This window comes from Equus przewalskii, chromosome 20 (genome assembly GCF_037783145.1).
Source record: "Equus przewalskii isolate Varuska chromosome 20, EquPr2, whole genome shotgun sequence".
NCBI classification, from domain to species: Eukaryota; Metazoa; Chordata; class Mammalia; order Perissodactyla; family Equidae; genus Equus; species Equus przewalskii.
Window position 1 is genome coordinate 7823836 of NC_091850.1, and position 14915 is coordinate 7838750.

The 14915-nt window shown below is 36.8% G+C and overlaps 1 protein-coding gene across 6 annotated transcripts in view; it reads left to right on the top strand.

Annotated features, from left to right (window-relative positions):
• The window catches only part of SGTB (small glutamine rich tetratricopeptide repeat co-chaperone beta), a 51453-nt gene that overhangs the window by 20010 nt on the left and 16528 nt on the right, over positions 1-14915 (top strand). For all 6 annotated transcript variants that reach the window (XM_070587444.1, XM_070587446.1, XM_070587445.1 and 3 more), the window contains one exon: positions 9207-9311. In XM_070587444.1, coding sequence (XP_070443545.1) covers positions 9207-9311 — 105 coding nt within the window. The remainder of the gene's footprint in view (positions 1-9206; positions 9312-14915) is intronic.

Genomic DNA, 14915 nt, shown 5'->3' on the forward strand with positions numbered 1-14915 from the left:
GCTCTATCCTATCGTTCAATCATATATTCATTTGACAGGTTCTTGCCAAACACCTGCTATGTACCAGCCCTGTCACTGGAGGTAAAAGTTAGTTGTCTGGACTCAAATGAAGGATCTGATATTTTATCACTATAGAATTTTATCTTGTTACAGTCTCTTATTTATATGTCTCTTAACCTTTTGGGATAATTTGTAAAGTAATATATTTGCTTTTGCTCCTAGATTCATGTCATCCACGAACTGGAGAAGAGTTTTGTATCTTACATTCTATCAGTTACAAAGTCAACCAATGGAGCAATCATAGGGGAGAGGTTAAGAGCAGGGTTCCAACTCAGACTCTTTGAATTCTAATTTCCAGCTCTGCTTCTTACTACCTAAATGGCCTTCAGCAAGTTATCTGACATATCTATGCCTTAGTTTCCCCATTGGTAAAATGTGGATAATAGTATTTACCTCAAAGGATTGTTGTAAAGACCAAATAGTTAATACATGGAAAGTGCTAGGAAAGTGTCTAGTGAAGAGTGTTGGATGCAATAATAGCTACTGTCATTATTTACACAGTCTGGGTTTTTGCCTCAATCGGAATATGAAGAGAGAGCCAAATTTTGGGGAGGTCCACAGATGTTGTCAATTATCTTTCTCTGATTTACCAGTCTGGTGGCAACCCTGTTAAAATAAAATAGAAATTATATTAGTGTGATAGGACTTGTTCTTAATTAATTTATTGTCATTTTCTTTCTTTTTTTGTTTTCAACAATTTTATGAAAATTTTCAAAGTTTGAAGATGTTTACAGTGAATGCTCCTATATCCACATATAGATTTTGCTGTTAATCTTCTAGTATATTTGCTATATCACATATTTATTCATCTGTCTGCCTCTCTATTCATTGCTCCATCTTATTTTTGATGCATTTCAAGGTAAATTGCCGCCATGAGTACACTTTCCCCCTAAATACTTTAGCTTGCATATCATTAGCTAGAGTTCAATATTTGTTTACTGTTTTTTAAATTTTGAGGTAAAATTTACATGCAAGAAAATGTACAAATTTTAAGTGTACTTTCACTGAGTTTTGACAGATGCACATGCCTGTATAACCCAAACTCCTATCAAGATATTGAAAATTGCCATCAGCCCAGGAAGTTCCATAGGCCTACAACATTTACTGGAGGCAACCATTATTTTGGGATTTTGGATTTGATTTGTTTCTCTTACAATTTCATATAAAAGGAATCATATCATAGGTACCCTCTGGATTAGACTTTTTTTGCTCAGCATAATGGTTTTGAGATTGACCCATGTTGTTGCCTGTATCAGTGGTGTCCCATTGTTTGAATGTACCCCAGTTTGCTTAGCTGTTTTCCTCATCATGGTCACCTGGGCTGCTTTTAGTTTTTGTTCCTTTCGTATTTTGAACAGAATTTATAGTTATTTGTGAAAGGATGGGATCCATAGGACTTTAGTTGGCCATACTGGAAACTTCCATTTTCTTTTTTCACAAAAAAATCCCTTTATTTATCTGTTCTCATAATCTAGCCCAGAAAAAGAGAAAATCCAAATAATTTGTGAAGAATGAATTCCCCAAGCTGTGGTTTTATGTTTGAATGTTATTCGCTATAATCAGCTGAATATACATGTATTTTAATTTAGCATAAAAATCTTGAAATAAATCCATTTTAATAGTGTCACAAGATGTTATGATGAGATATGTTATCAGACAATTGCTTATTTATAGAGCACAGTAAGCCATAGACTTCTAACTATGAATATAGTAAATCTGAGCCTAAATAAATCATTTATTTTTAATGAGATCAAGGTTCATGAATAATCTTATGCCCACTAGTACTGTATCAGAAGAGATGCTTGGCAATGCCTATGCTTGCTTTTCATTTAATTATTGTTAAATTGAAATGAATAATTATGCTTCTCTTTTGCATTTAAATAGTATCCTTTTCCCTGAGGAGTTCAGTAATAGAGCATGCAGTTTAATATTAAAGAATTAGAAAACTTTATTTGTATATTTAATCAAAATATTGAATAAGCTTTAGAATCTTTTTCTTTTTTAGACTCTAGTAACTATAAATAATATCTCAGTAGCCTGTAGTCTTGCCAACTACCTCTTGCCATTTTTCTTAGCCAGCAGGCTGCCAAGAGTTGGAAGCTCAGAATAGCAGAACTGAATCTTCCTTTTAATATCCATTTCACAGTTTTATTACTAATTAAAATATTGTTCACGTACTAAAGTTGGTAGGATGAAGCAAAGTTTACTTTTTATAGAAGTAACTTTTTTATATGTTAGAAAATGATCAGTTGGCACATTTCTTAACATGAATCTTTCTTTTCTAACATTTGTCTTCTATTTTGGCCTTTTTAGGATCCTAATGATGCTTTAGGCTTAGCCTAGATACAAGGAAAAGCTGAGTCCTTCTTTGAAAATCTGTTATTTGCTTTTGCTTTTTTTCTATGCTCCTAGCACTTACCATGATATGTAACATTTATAAGTTTATCATACATTCTGCCTTTCCTTATAGTTATGTATATATTTTTATTTCTTCATGTGAAGGGCAGAGATTGTATTTTGTGTCTGTTTGTATCCCCTATAGTACCTAGCGCTGTGCCTTACAGGAGTTCAGCCAATTTTTGTTGGATGCATGACAGACTACAGAAGAAATATAAGAAATTTCCAGTGACGTTGAAGTGACCAGACACTCACATTAACGTTTGTATTCATAAAACAACAAATGGTTGAGTACAGGTCTAAAACATTTCCAAGTCCTGTATGATATGGACTGAACAGCTAGTTTTTCTATGTCTTCTGTCCCTAAACAATGTTCTTATTTCTTTTGTACAACCTTAGTATGTATAGTTGTCTCCTGTTTGTGGGATGGCTGGATGGTTGGATGACTGAAGCAGTAAGTGGAATTAAAGATATACAGGAAGGAGAGAGAGCATGATAGAGAGAGCTTGTCTGGAAGGCCTCTCAGGTGATGGGGAATTCGAGCTGGAGCTGGATTTGATGGACAGGTAGAGCTTGGATGGACAGAGGAGAGGGGAAGGCATTTTAGGTTGGAGAGCATAGTTTAAAGGGCCAAGTTAGGCAGCATCAGGCCTTTGCACCAAGGAATGCTAGTGACAGTGTGAGCTCTGAGAAAGATGGGAACAGAGACCTCATTGTTTTGCGTGTCGTTTTTCCTCCACCTCCATGAGCACTATCTAGTCCCAGGTTCCCTGGGATTTGAACTTGGTTTTTGAACTTGGTGCTGAATCTCAGTTTAACTGCTTACTCGCTGGGTGACCTTGGGCAGCCACTTAACCTTTTCGAGCCTCAATTTCCTCACTTGTAAAATAGAGACAATACTACCACTTCACAGGGTAGTTGTGAGGGGTGATAATATATACAAACTCCCTAGCATAGTTCTAGGCTTTCAATGTATGTTTCTTTCAAAAACAATGTGAGACATTTTTAGTTGTAAGAATAGGTTTTTGCTATAATTTATTTATGCATGGTATATAGCATGGGAAATGTAAGATACCTGCACTTTTTTTCCTGCCTTATTTTCTATAAAAATAGAATGCAAGTTACTTTTGCTCTAACAAGGTAGAGAAAGCAAGGGTGTCTGAAAGCATGGTGACTCTGACTGTATTGTTCTGCTGGAATTCCATTAGTTATGCCCTGATAACCAGACAGCAGGGGCAGAGAGAGCACACCACATTGTTATTCAGTTCAGACCCTGGCATGTTTGGCTTCATGTCACAGAAGATTCAAATATAGCCTGACTTCTCTTCCCTTTCCTGGCCTCAGAGGTTCAGACGCCTCTCCTCTTTCTTTCGTGAGCTACACAAATCTGCTTTCATCCTAGCTTGCAGTTTATGATCTAAAGCTAAAGCCAGCAAGGTTAAAACGTAGTCCTCCCCTTCCCTTTTGCCCACTCTTCTTTCTGGGTCTGATCTCTGTGCTTTATTCCTTGTCTTATTATCAGTATCCGAAGCAAGAAATCAGGGAGCCATCCACTATGTTTCCGTTTTCCATGTCCCTCCCACATAGCTAATTTGTTCCCAGCACCATTCTTTTGGTCTCAGTTCTTAACTTTTGCTAAACTAGTGCAAGGGTAACTTCAATTGGCTTCTTGTTTTCCCTTTCATTCCCCACTCCAGTCTTCTGCCAAAAAGACTTTTCTGAAATGTGACATTCACCATCTAACTCCTGCTTTCTGTTCACTAGTTCCAAAAATCTACATCATCAAATTTAAGTTCCTCAGCATGATACATAAGATCTTTTGTAATCTAGGCTCTTGCTTTTCTTTTCGCTGTATCATCTTCATTTTTCCTCCAACCCCGTTCCTGTTCTCTCTACTCTCCATGCACATGTAATGTGAAGCTTACTGATTTCTTAAAAATACTATGTTGGGACATCTCTCCATGCTTTTATGTGCTTCCTCCTCTGCCTAGAATATTTTCCGCTTATCTAATTGGTCGACTACTAGTCATCCTTCAAGACCATGTTGGGTGTTGCTTCTTTTGGGAAGACTTTCTTAGTTTCTTTTCTCCCTAACCCCCTCACCATACCTCTACACCCTTCTCTGCCAGCCATGTCCAGTGGAGTGATGCTGTCCAATATGGTAACTCCTAGGCACATGTGGCTGGTTAAATATAAATTAATTAAAATTAATAAAGTTAAAAAAATCAGTTTCTCATTTGCACCAGCGTATTTCAGATGCTCTTAAGTTATATGTATTTAGGGACTACTGTATTGCATAGTACAGATAAAGAATTTTTCTATCACAGAAAGTTCTATTAGACAGCTCCCCACCTTTCTCTGCGTCACCTCTTGCTTTGATACTTCCATTGTTGCATTTATCATACTATTTATTTATTTACATGTCTATTTCCCTATTAGACTGTGAAAAGTTGGAGGCCAGAGATATCCTCTTCATCTCTGTATATTTGGTTTTAAGTTCAAGGTTTAGCATATTATAGCTGTTCAACAAAAGTCTCAGTTGAATTGATTCAGTGAAAAGGAGAGTGGCCTCTACTTGAAGGCTTGTAATGATGAAGCAGTCACATGACAGCATGTTACATATATATGTATTTCCTAAATATATATGTATTTAGGAAAACAAGTTTAAATCTATTTAAACTTACTGAAAGAGTGATGCAATGAACATCCATATACGCTTACCCTGGAGTCAATAGTAGCTAACATTTTGCCACATTTCTCTCTCTCTTTCTCTCTCTCTGTGAGGGTGTGCATGTGTGTGTGTGTGTATATATATATATAAAATTCTCTTCTGATCCTAAATACTTCAGATATATCTCCTAAGAATAAGGATATACTCCACATAACTTTGATAGCATTCACATGTCAGAAAATTAGCATTAAAATTAAAATTTCTCCAATTGTCCCAAAAATACCTTCTGTAGCTATGTCTTTGTTCCAGAATCCAGTCAAGGTTCATGAACTGCATTTTGATATGTCACTTTAGTCTCTTTTAATCTAGAAAATATCCCTGTCTTTCTTGATTGTTTGTTTTACATGACGTAGACTTTTTTGGGGAGGAGGAAGATTGTCACTGAGCTAACATCTGTGCCAGTCTTCCTCTATTTTGTATGTGGGATGCCACCACAGCATAGCTTGATGAGTGGTGCGTAGGTCCACACCTGGGATCCAAACCCTGGCCCACCAGAGTGGAATGCGTGAACTTAACCACTACTCCACTGGGCTGGCCCTGACATAGACTTATTTGAGGAGTTCAGGACAATGATCTCATAGAATGTGCCATATTCTGGACTGGTGTGATCACTTCCTCAGGATTAAATGTAGGTTAAATCTTGGTATGAAGCCTACATGAATAGTTATGTGTACATTTATTGCATTATATTAGAAGGCGCATAATTTCAAACTATCCCGTTAGTGGTAATTCTAAGTTTGATATTTTAGGCTGGTGACCACTATATGAGTTATTCCTTTTCTAATTAAAAATAATCCATGGGGTCAGATCATGTGAATATCATGTTCCCCAACAGCCTTTTATCATTTCCGTTACATATATTTCCTCACATATTTCTGTAAAGAAGAGCTTTCTTCCCTGTACCCCCTTTTCCACCTTCCTCCTCCTTCCCTCTCCCTCAGCTTTTTTGGGTATCATTATGGACTCGTCAATTTTCAAAAATTCGCTATTCAATGTGTTATAATAAATTACCATAATTATTGTTTTTGGCACTTAAATTATCCCATGTTTGGCTAGTGGGAACCCCTTTAAACTGGCTGTGTCCTTTTATATAACTTCATTTGCTTTTGAACACTTTCTTGCTGTGTGAGACAGGGTATTCTAGATTTTCCTTGTGCTTTCTCTGCCCTAGACTTGGGCTCAGCTAACTTACAAGGAGTCCCTGTTCCTTTTAGTGGAGAATGGTATTTAGAAACCAAGATCTGGTTGCAGGACATGATCATTGCTACTGAAGTGTTACTGCTTCTAGGTTCTTTCAGTGGACAGAGCTAGGAAATATATATTTATATATATATATATATATATATAGAGAGAGAGAGAGAGAGAGAGAGAGTGTGTGTGTGTGTGTGTGTGAGAGAGAGAGTGTGTGAGGAAGATTGGCCCTGAGCTGACATCTATTGCCGATCTTCCTCTTTTGTTTTGCTTGAGGAAGATTGTTGCTGAGCTAACATCTGTGCCAGTCTTCCTCTATTTTATGTGGGATGCCAACACAGCCTGGCTTGATGAGTGGTGCTAGGTCCCTGCCCGGTGTCCAAACCTGCGCACCCCAGGCAGCTGAAGCAGAGTGCATGAACTTAACCACTACACCACCTGGCTGGCCCCAGGAAATATATTTTTTGAAAAGTCATCAGCTTATATGGATAGCTTCAATTCACATTCCATTGTCACAGATATCTCCCTTACCATCTACATTTTATATTTGTGTCTTTTTTTTTTTTGAGGAAGATTAGCCTTGAGCTAACATCCGCCACCAGTCCTCCTGTTTTTGCTGAAGGAGATTGGCCCTGAGCTAACATATGTGCCCATCTTCCTCTATTTTATATGTGAGACACCTGTCACAGCATGGCTTGATAAGCAGTTCGTAGGTCTGCGCCTGGGATCTGAACTGGCGAACCGTGGGCCCCCAAAGCAGAGCATGCGAACTTAACCACTACACCACTGGGCTGGCCCCTCCATTTTATATTTATATGTCTTTTCTCCCATAGTGAAAACATTGCTTTCCAACAATACCAATATATTTACTCATTTACTCTATCCTTCAATATCTCTGAGTTGGTATTACAACACTAGTGTTACACTACTAACAAGTCTACTAAGTAAACTTCAGAATTTCTTTGCAATTTTTTCTTTTTGTCCTTAGAGTGTATCTCACTAAAGATGTATACTCAGAATATTGTGCTTGAAAGTTACTTGAATTCTTTCTTTTTGATATACAGTTAGGATTGCATGTTTCTGTTTTATTCAGTTTGAAGGTTTGCTTTTTCATTCTTTTTGAAGTCCCTTCTACTCCATTCCCACCCGTCCTCTATAGGATCAGAGTGAGACTTTTAATATAGGATTGACTTCTAAGCCATGTAAATGTTTTCCGTAAAATTAAACTAAAAAGGATGATCAGTAAATAATGACTCTCTCTATCTAATAATGTTCTTTGCCTTGTATCTAATATTAATGTCTCTATGCCAGCTTTCTTTGGCTTGGCTTTCAGTTTGCCTGATTGTCTTTTTCTATCCCTTTAACTTCACCCTGCGTGTGATTATGTTTTAGGTGATATCTTATGTATACAATTTGAAAATCTGATTTTTATCTAGGCAACTTTATGATTACTTATATATTTGAATTGTTTTCTGCTATCTTATTTTTTACCTTCTTTTCCATCCCCTTCTCTTTTTTTTGCCTTTTATTGTGTTGATTGAGTTATTTTTACTTCATTTTTTTATTTCTAATTATTTGGAAGTGACACATTCTGTATCTCTTCTTTTAATGGTCATTTTTGATGGTCATTGTTCTCATGCTATTAGTGGTGAGTATGCAGTCAAATAAACCCATACCTCTTTTTCATGTGACCTACCAAGATAGGTTTGTTGAATCCTGTACTTTCACATTAAAAATTTTTTAACTGAAGCACAGGAAACTACATGTTTATTTTTTTCAAATTTTATAATCTTAGCTTGAGAAGTAAGGGCCTCCGTCATGCTGTATGAAGAAAGGTTGACAGAAAATTGGACTCACCACCACCGTTTCTTCATAGCCTGCTGCCTACTATTCCTGCCGCTGCCCTTCCCCTCTCCCCTGGGATCTAAGCACTACAGAGGCCAGGAATATTATTTTGATTATTGCTCTATCCATTATGCCTAGAACAGTGTGTGTGCATTAGCTATCCCTCACTAGATATATTAGTTGAATGAATAAAGTGTGAATATTTAGTCTGGAGAAGAATGAATGGAGTGGTCGTGGGATGGAAGGCAGGAGACGTTATGGAACCTTCTAGTTTGAAGGACTTGCATGTTGAACAGTAATTCTGCTTGTTTGGTTTGGCCCTGGGGGTTGAAGTGAACACAAATACAGGAAAACAGAGAGCTATCTGTTACCAGGATTGTATGGATGGTTAGTAGGTGGCTTCATTATATTGTCAGGTCCCAGTTATTCCAGGAGAATTTTGTTGGCAGTAACCCAGAAGGGATTAAATAGTCCTTAATTGCTCTGAGATTCTATGCTCAGTAGATGGAATACATTGCCATCCTTAATTTACAGACAGATTTACGCACACGGGTAAGTTTTATTTTTCATCTTAGACTTGCCAGATTATCTTAACCCTACTAGTAAAGTGATCATTTAAAAGCACAACACCCTGAGTAATCATTCACTCTGTATGCCTCCCTAGTAATCCCAAATGTTCTAGTGTTTTCAGTTTGGTCAAATTAGAATGACAATAAGTGGGTAGATCAGTCACATGATTCACATATTTGTCTTTTCTATAGCAACACAAACAGTGAAAGGCATTATGCATATTTTCTCTGAATTTTGTTTCTGAGTTTTCTTTTTGTTTGATTATATAATTATCTTAGACAGTTTGATTTAGATATTTACCAGGAGGGATATACAAATTTGGACAAGGAAAACGTAGTTTCATTACTACTTGAAAACCTAAATTAGTGCCTTGAAGTCTGCTTATAATAAAAATCTCTTCTCTTTCTCATAGGGCTGCTGCTCAGAGTAAACTAGGTCACTACACAGATGCAATAAAGGATTGTGAAAAAGCAATAGCAATTGACTCAAAGTACAGCAAGGCCTATGGGAGAATGGGGTAAGTTCTGGGGGAATGTTCAAAGTGTACCAAGTCATATCAGATATGCTGTTCTTAAAGGCTTGATTTTGAATTTCCTGCTTAATATCTCAACCGCTATACTAATAAGAAGATAAATATGACATTGAGGGAGGAAATGACAGTAATTTCTGTGACTTGGGATTAGTTGAATAATGACTGGTTGATTGTTGGAGAAAATCACACAACCATACTGAGCAGACTCACTTTGTGTTCAAGGCTACAAATCTCAAATGAGCACTCAATATTTTGGCAGACAATCCACTGTACTTCCTTCCAAATTCACCTTACCACTCTCTGAGTTGACTGCTTCATCCCTGCTCTTCTCTCTTAAAATTTCCACCACATCCTCTATGGTGACTCTCAGCTGCTGAAATTGCCTTTCACTTAACTGAGAAAACAGATGCATTTAGAAGAAAAGTAACACACCCTCCTGCCTCCAGATCCACCAATCTACCTGCATTTGTAATCTGCACAGACTGCCTTTTTTCCTGTTGAAAAGGAAGGCTTCTCACTAAACAAATAGAAGAGAAACAAATTATAAATAAGGAGAAAACTAAGAAAACCAGCAGAGAAAACTACCTAACTGAATTGGTAGTCCGAAATACACGAGACGTGAAACAAAGGAAATGCAGGAGAACCGGAAAACGAGTGATAAAATGGCAGCATTAGGCTCTCATATATCAATAATCACTCTAAATGTAAATGGATTGAATTCTCCATTTGAAAGACACACAGTGGCAGGATGGATTGAAAAACAAGACCCAATAATATGCTGCCTCCAGGAAACACATCTCAGCCCCAAAGACAAACACAGACTCAGAGTGAAGGGATGGAAGATGATACTCCAAGCTAATGGCAAACAAAAGAAAGCAGGTGTTGCCATACTTATATCAGACAAAGGAGACTTCAAGATAAAACAGGTAAAGAGGGACAAAGAGAGGCAGTATATGATGATAAAAGGGACACTCCACCAAAAAGACATTACACTAATAAATATTTATGCATCCAACACAGGAGCACCAAAGTACATAAAGCAACTATTAACAAACCTAAAAGGAGATATTAACAACACCACAATAATAGTAGAGGACCTCAACACCCCACTTACACCAATGGATAGATCATCCAGACAGAAAGTCAACAAGGAAATTGTAGAATTAAATGAAAAACTAGACCAGATGAACTTAATAGATGTATATAGAACACTCCATCAAAAACAGCAGGTTCCACATTCTTCTCAATTGCACATGGAACATTCTCAATAATAGACCATATGCTGGGAAATAAGGCAAGCCTCAGTAAATTTAAGAAGATTTAAATAATATCAAGCATCTTTTCTGACTATAATGCTATGAAACTAGAAATCAACTATAAGAAAAAAACCTGGAAAAGGGGCAAAGATGTGGAGATAAAACAATATGCTACTGAACAACCAATGGATTATTAAAGAAATTAAAGGAGAAATCACAAGTTATCTGGAGACAAATGAAAGTGAAAACACAGCATATCAACTCATTTGAGATGCAGCAAAAGCAATACTAAGAGGGAAATTCATTGCAATACAGGCTCACCTAACAAAGAAGAAAAATCTCAAATAAGCAATCTCAAACTACACCTAACACAATTAGAAAAAGAAGAACAAACAAAGCTGAAAGTTGGTAGCAGGAGGAAATAATAAAAATTAGAGCAGAAATAAATGAAATTGAAACAGAAAAGACAGTAGAAAGGATCACGGAAACAAAGAGCTGGTTCTTCAAGAAGATAAACAAAATTGACAAACCCTTAGCCAGGCTCACTAAGAAAAAAGGAGAGAAGGCTCAAATAAATAAAAGTAGAAATGAAAGAGGAGGAATTACAACAGATACCACAGAAATACAAAAGATTTAAGAAAATACTTTGAAAAACTACATGCCAACACATTGGATAACCTAGAAGATGTTCAACATCACTAATCATTAGGGAAATGCAAATCAAAACTACACTTAGATATCGTCTTACACCAGTTAGAATGGCTATAATCACCAAGACGAAAAATAGCAAATGTTGGAGAGTTTGTGGAGAAAAGGGAGTACTCATACACTGCTGGTGGGAATGCCAACTGATGGAGCCACTATGGAAAACAGTATGGAGATTTCTCAAAAAATTAAAAATAGGAATACCATACAACCAGTTATCCCACTACTGGGTATTTATCCAAAGAACTTGAAATCAGTAATTCAAGGAGACTTATGCACCCCTGTGTTCATGGCAGCATTATTAACAATAGCCAAGACATGGAAGCAACTCAAGTGCCCATTGACTTATGATTGGGTAAAGAAGGTATGGTGTATATATACAATGGGATGGTACTCAGCCATAAAAAATGACAAAATCGTCCCATTCACAACAACATGGATGGACCTAGAGGGTATTATGTTAAGTGAAATAAGCCAGATAGAGAAAGACAAACACTGTATGATTTCACTCATATGTGGAAGATAAATAAACACATGGACAAAGAGAACTATTTAGTGGTTACCAGGGGGAAGGGGTTGGGTGTGGGCACAAAGGGTGAAGGGGTGCATTTATATGGTGAATGACAAATAATAATGTACAACTGAAATTTCACAATGTTGTAAACTATCATAACCTCAATAAAAATAAATAAATAAATACAAATTTTAAAGAAAGGAAAGGTTCTTATGTAAGACTATTGTCTTCACTCATGCTTTAGATCTCATCCCTTTGTACCATCTCCAGGACTTTACACTTGTAATCATCTTTATCTCCTACACCACCAGTTTTCCTATTTCTCACAGTGATAATGAGTGCTTGTGAAAAGGTCATAAAAAATCATCTATTGGAACCATCCTTTTACCTAGCTGCGTCATTTCTCAGTTCCTCTTTCTCTGCAAAGCCCCTGATAGTTGTCTGTATTTGCTGTCTCATCTTCACCATCTCTCATTCTCTCTTCACTCACTCCAATAGGGCATTTGTCTGTATCACTCTACTGAGATCTCTATTCAAAGCCACCAGTTATTCTCACCGTACACCATCTTTTAGTATTTGGTGATTGACTTATTTTTTGAAATACTTCATTCTCTGGGCTTCTGTGACACCACACTTGCTGGTTTTCCTTCTACTTCACTGGATGCTCTTTCTCAGGCTCCCTTACTGGTTCTTCCTCCTCTGCCACCTCTTAATAATGGTGTGCTTCAGGGCTCTATCCTCTGCTGCTGCTGCTGTTTCTCTATCCTCTCTTCTGATTTCATCCTGTCCCGTGCTTTTAAAATCCATCTACAGTTGATACTCATTATTCATCGATTCTGTATTTGTGAATTTGCCTACTTGTTAAAATTTTTTTGTATCCCCCAAATCAATACTTACTCTACTTTTGTGGTCATTCACAGAGTGGTGAAAAATTTGAGTCACCCAACATGCAAGATCTCAGCTGAGGTTGGATAAGGCAATGCTCTGCCTTTTTATTTCAGCTCATGCTGTAAAAGAGTGTTCTTTTCACAGTATAATTAGTGGCATTTTTTTTTTTTGTATTTTTGTGCCTTTGTTGTTGAGTTCCCTGTTTACAGTGGCCCCCAAACATATTCTGAAGTGTTATCTCCTGTTCCTAAGCCCAAGAAGGCTGTACATGTGTTAAAAAAATACATGTATTAGATAAGTTTTGTTCAGGCATGAGTTAATGCTGTTGGCTGTGGATTCAATGCTAATGAGTCAACAATATATATTAAATAAGGTTTCTTTGAACAGAAATATACATAAAACAAAGTTATGTATTGATCGGTTGATGAAAATGTGACCAGAGGCTCACAGGAACTTAACCTTATATTCCCCCTAGGAGCAGTTGTTTGGTATTTGCCAATTCAGTGTTTGCAGTAACTTTATAGAACATAGTTAGTGTAAAAAATGGAAATCAACTGTATATGTTGATGTATCTCTTAAGTAATATGTATGAACGCCATACTCATATATTCAACTATATTCCATCTCCACCTAGATGTTTAATAGGCATTTTAAACTTAACATGTCCCAAACAGAATTCTTGTTTCCTTCTTAAATCTTCCCTATCTCAGTAAATGGTACCATCATTCACCTACCCAGTGCTCAGGAGTCATCAAGTCAAAAAGTCAAAAGCCTAGGAGTCATCCTTCATTCTTAGTATACTTGACATATCTATCAGCAAGTCCTATCAATTCTAGTTTCCACATATATCTTGAATTCAAGCATTGATTGCTCTCTTGTTGATAATCCTAGTCCAAATTATCATCTCTCACCTAGGCTACTGCAGTAGCTTCCTCACTGGTTTCCCTGCCTCCACTCCATCCGCCTACTCATGTTGATCCTCTGCAGAGAAGCCAGAGTGAGCTTTCTAAAGCATTAATCAGAGCATGTCTCTTCATTGCAACCAGAACAAAATCCAGACTCCAAACCATGATCCTCTGTGATCTGGCACCTGATCACTCACTCCCTGACATCATCTGTTTCCACGTATTGTTTTCTGTGCTCCCTCCCCATCAGTCTTTGTCCTGTTCCTTAAGCATGTCAAGCTGGCATTATTCTCAGGGCTTTTCTGTTACTGCTGCTTCTATTTAGAATGCTTCTCCCCTGGTTTTCATGACTGCTTTCTTCTCATCATTCAGGTCTTTTCACCGTGGTCACCTTTGAACAACTTCCCCATTCATTCTCTTTAATATTACTCTTTTTTATTTGCATGTTCATTGCTTGTCTTCCCCAGGTAGAATGAAATTTTCTTAAACTCCAGAACCTTACCTTTTTCATTGTGGAATCTAAAATAGTGCTTGGTACACAAAAGGGTTTCAATAAATATTTATTGACTATTGATTAATTGAGGACTCAGACGAAGTATCTTTCATGGTTGACTGGTAGAAAACTAATTAGGTTCTGAGGATTCTTCTGTGGTTAGGCTCTTATTTTATGTCGATCATAAGTCTGTGAGGTAGGTCGGCCAAGAAAGAATTGGAATAATTTGTTAAAAACAAACCTAGAACAAATAAGAAAACCTCAATATTATCTCTCCATGTATACCATTATTGTTTAGTTCTGAAGTAATTTTCCAATAAATAAATTCTAACTAGGTGGAGGAAAACATAAAAATTTAATAACTCTTTGACCTGTGCTTGGGATAATAATGTGTTATTTGAGTTGTAAAGGATGCTAATTTTATCTATTTAACAACTAATGTGTCTTGTTCAGGGGTAGTTAACTGACACCTCACAGCCTATTTTTATTTATTTTTAATGGCAAATTGATATTTATTGTGGCTTAATGTCTCTGCCAGAAAGAAGGAAGAAAGTGAGACATTATGAAGCACAAATCTAGTTGAGAGTCATTAAAATGGTTTTAGCATCATGGAGTTATATGACCACAGGATTATTAGCTCACATCTTTGTGGAGCATCATCATTCATAAAGCAAATTACTTCACATATTAGGCTTAAAAATGGAAGGGTAGGTAAGGTTCATTTCTAAGTATTAAGTTCATGATTCGTTTAGGACAGCCAAGTTGTCAGCAAGCAGAATGGAGAGAGTCCAGACTCATAGAATCTTGGAATTATAAGGAATGTTAGTG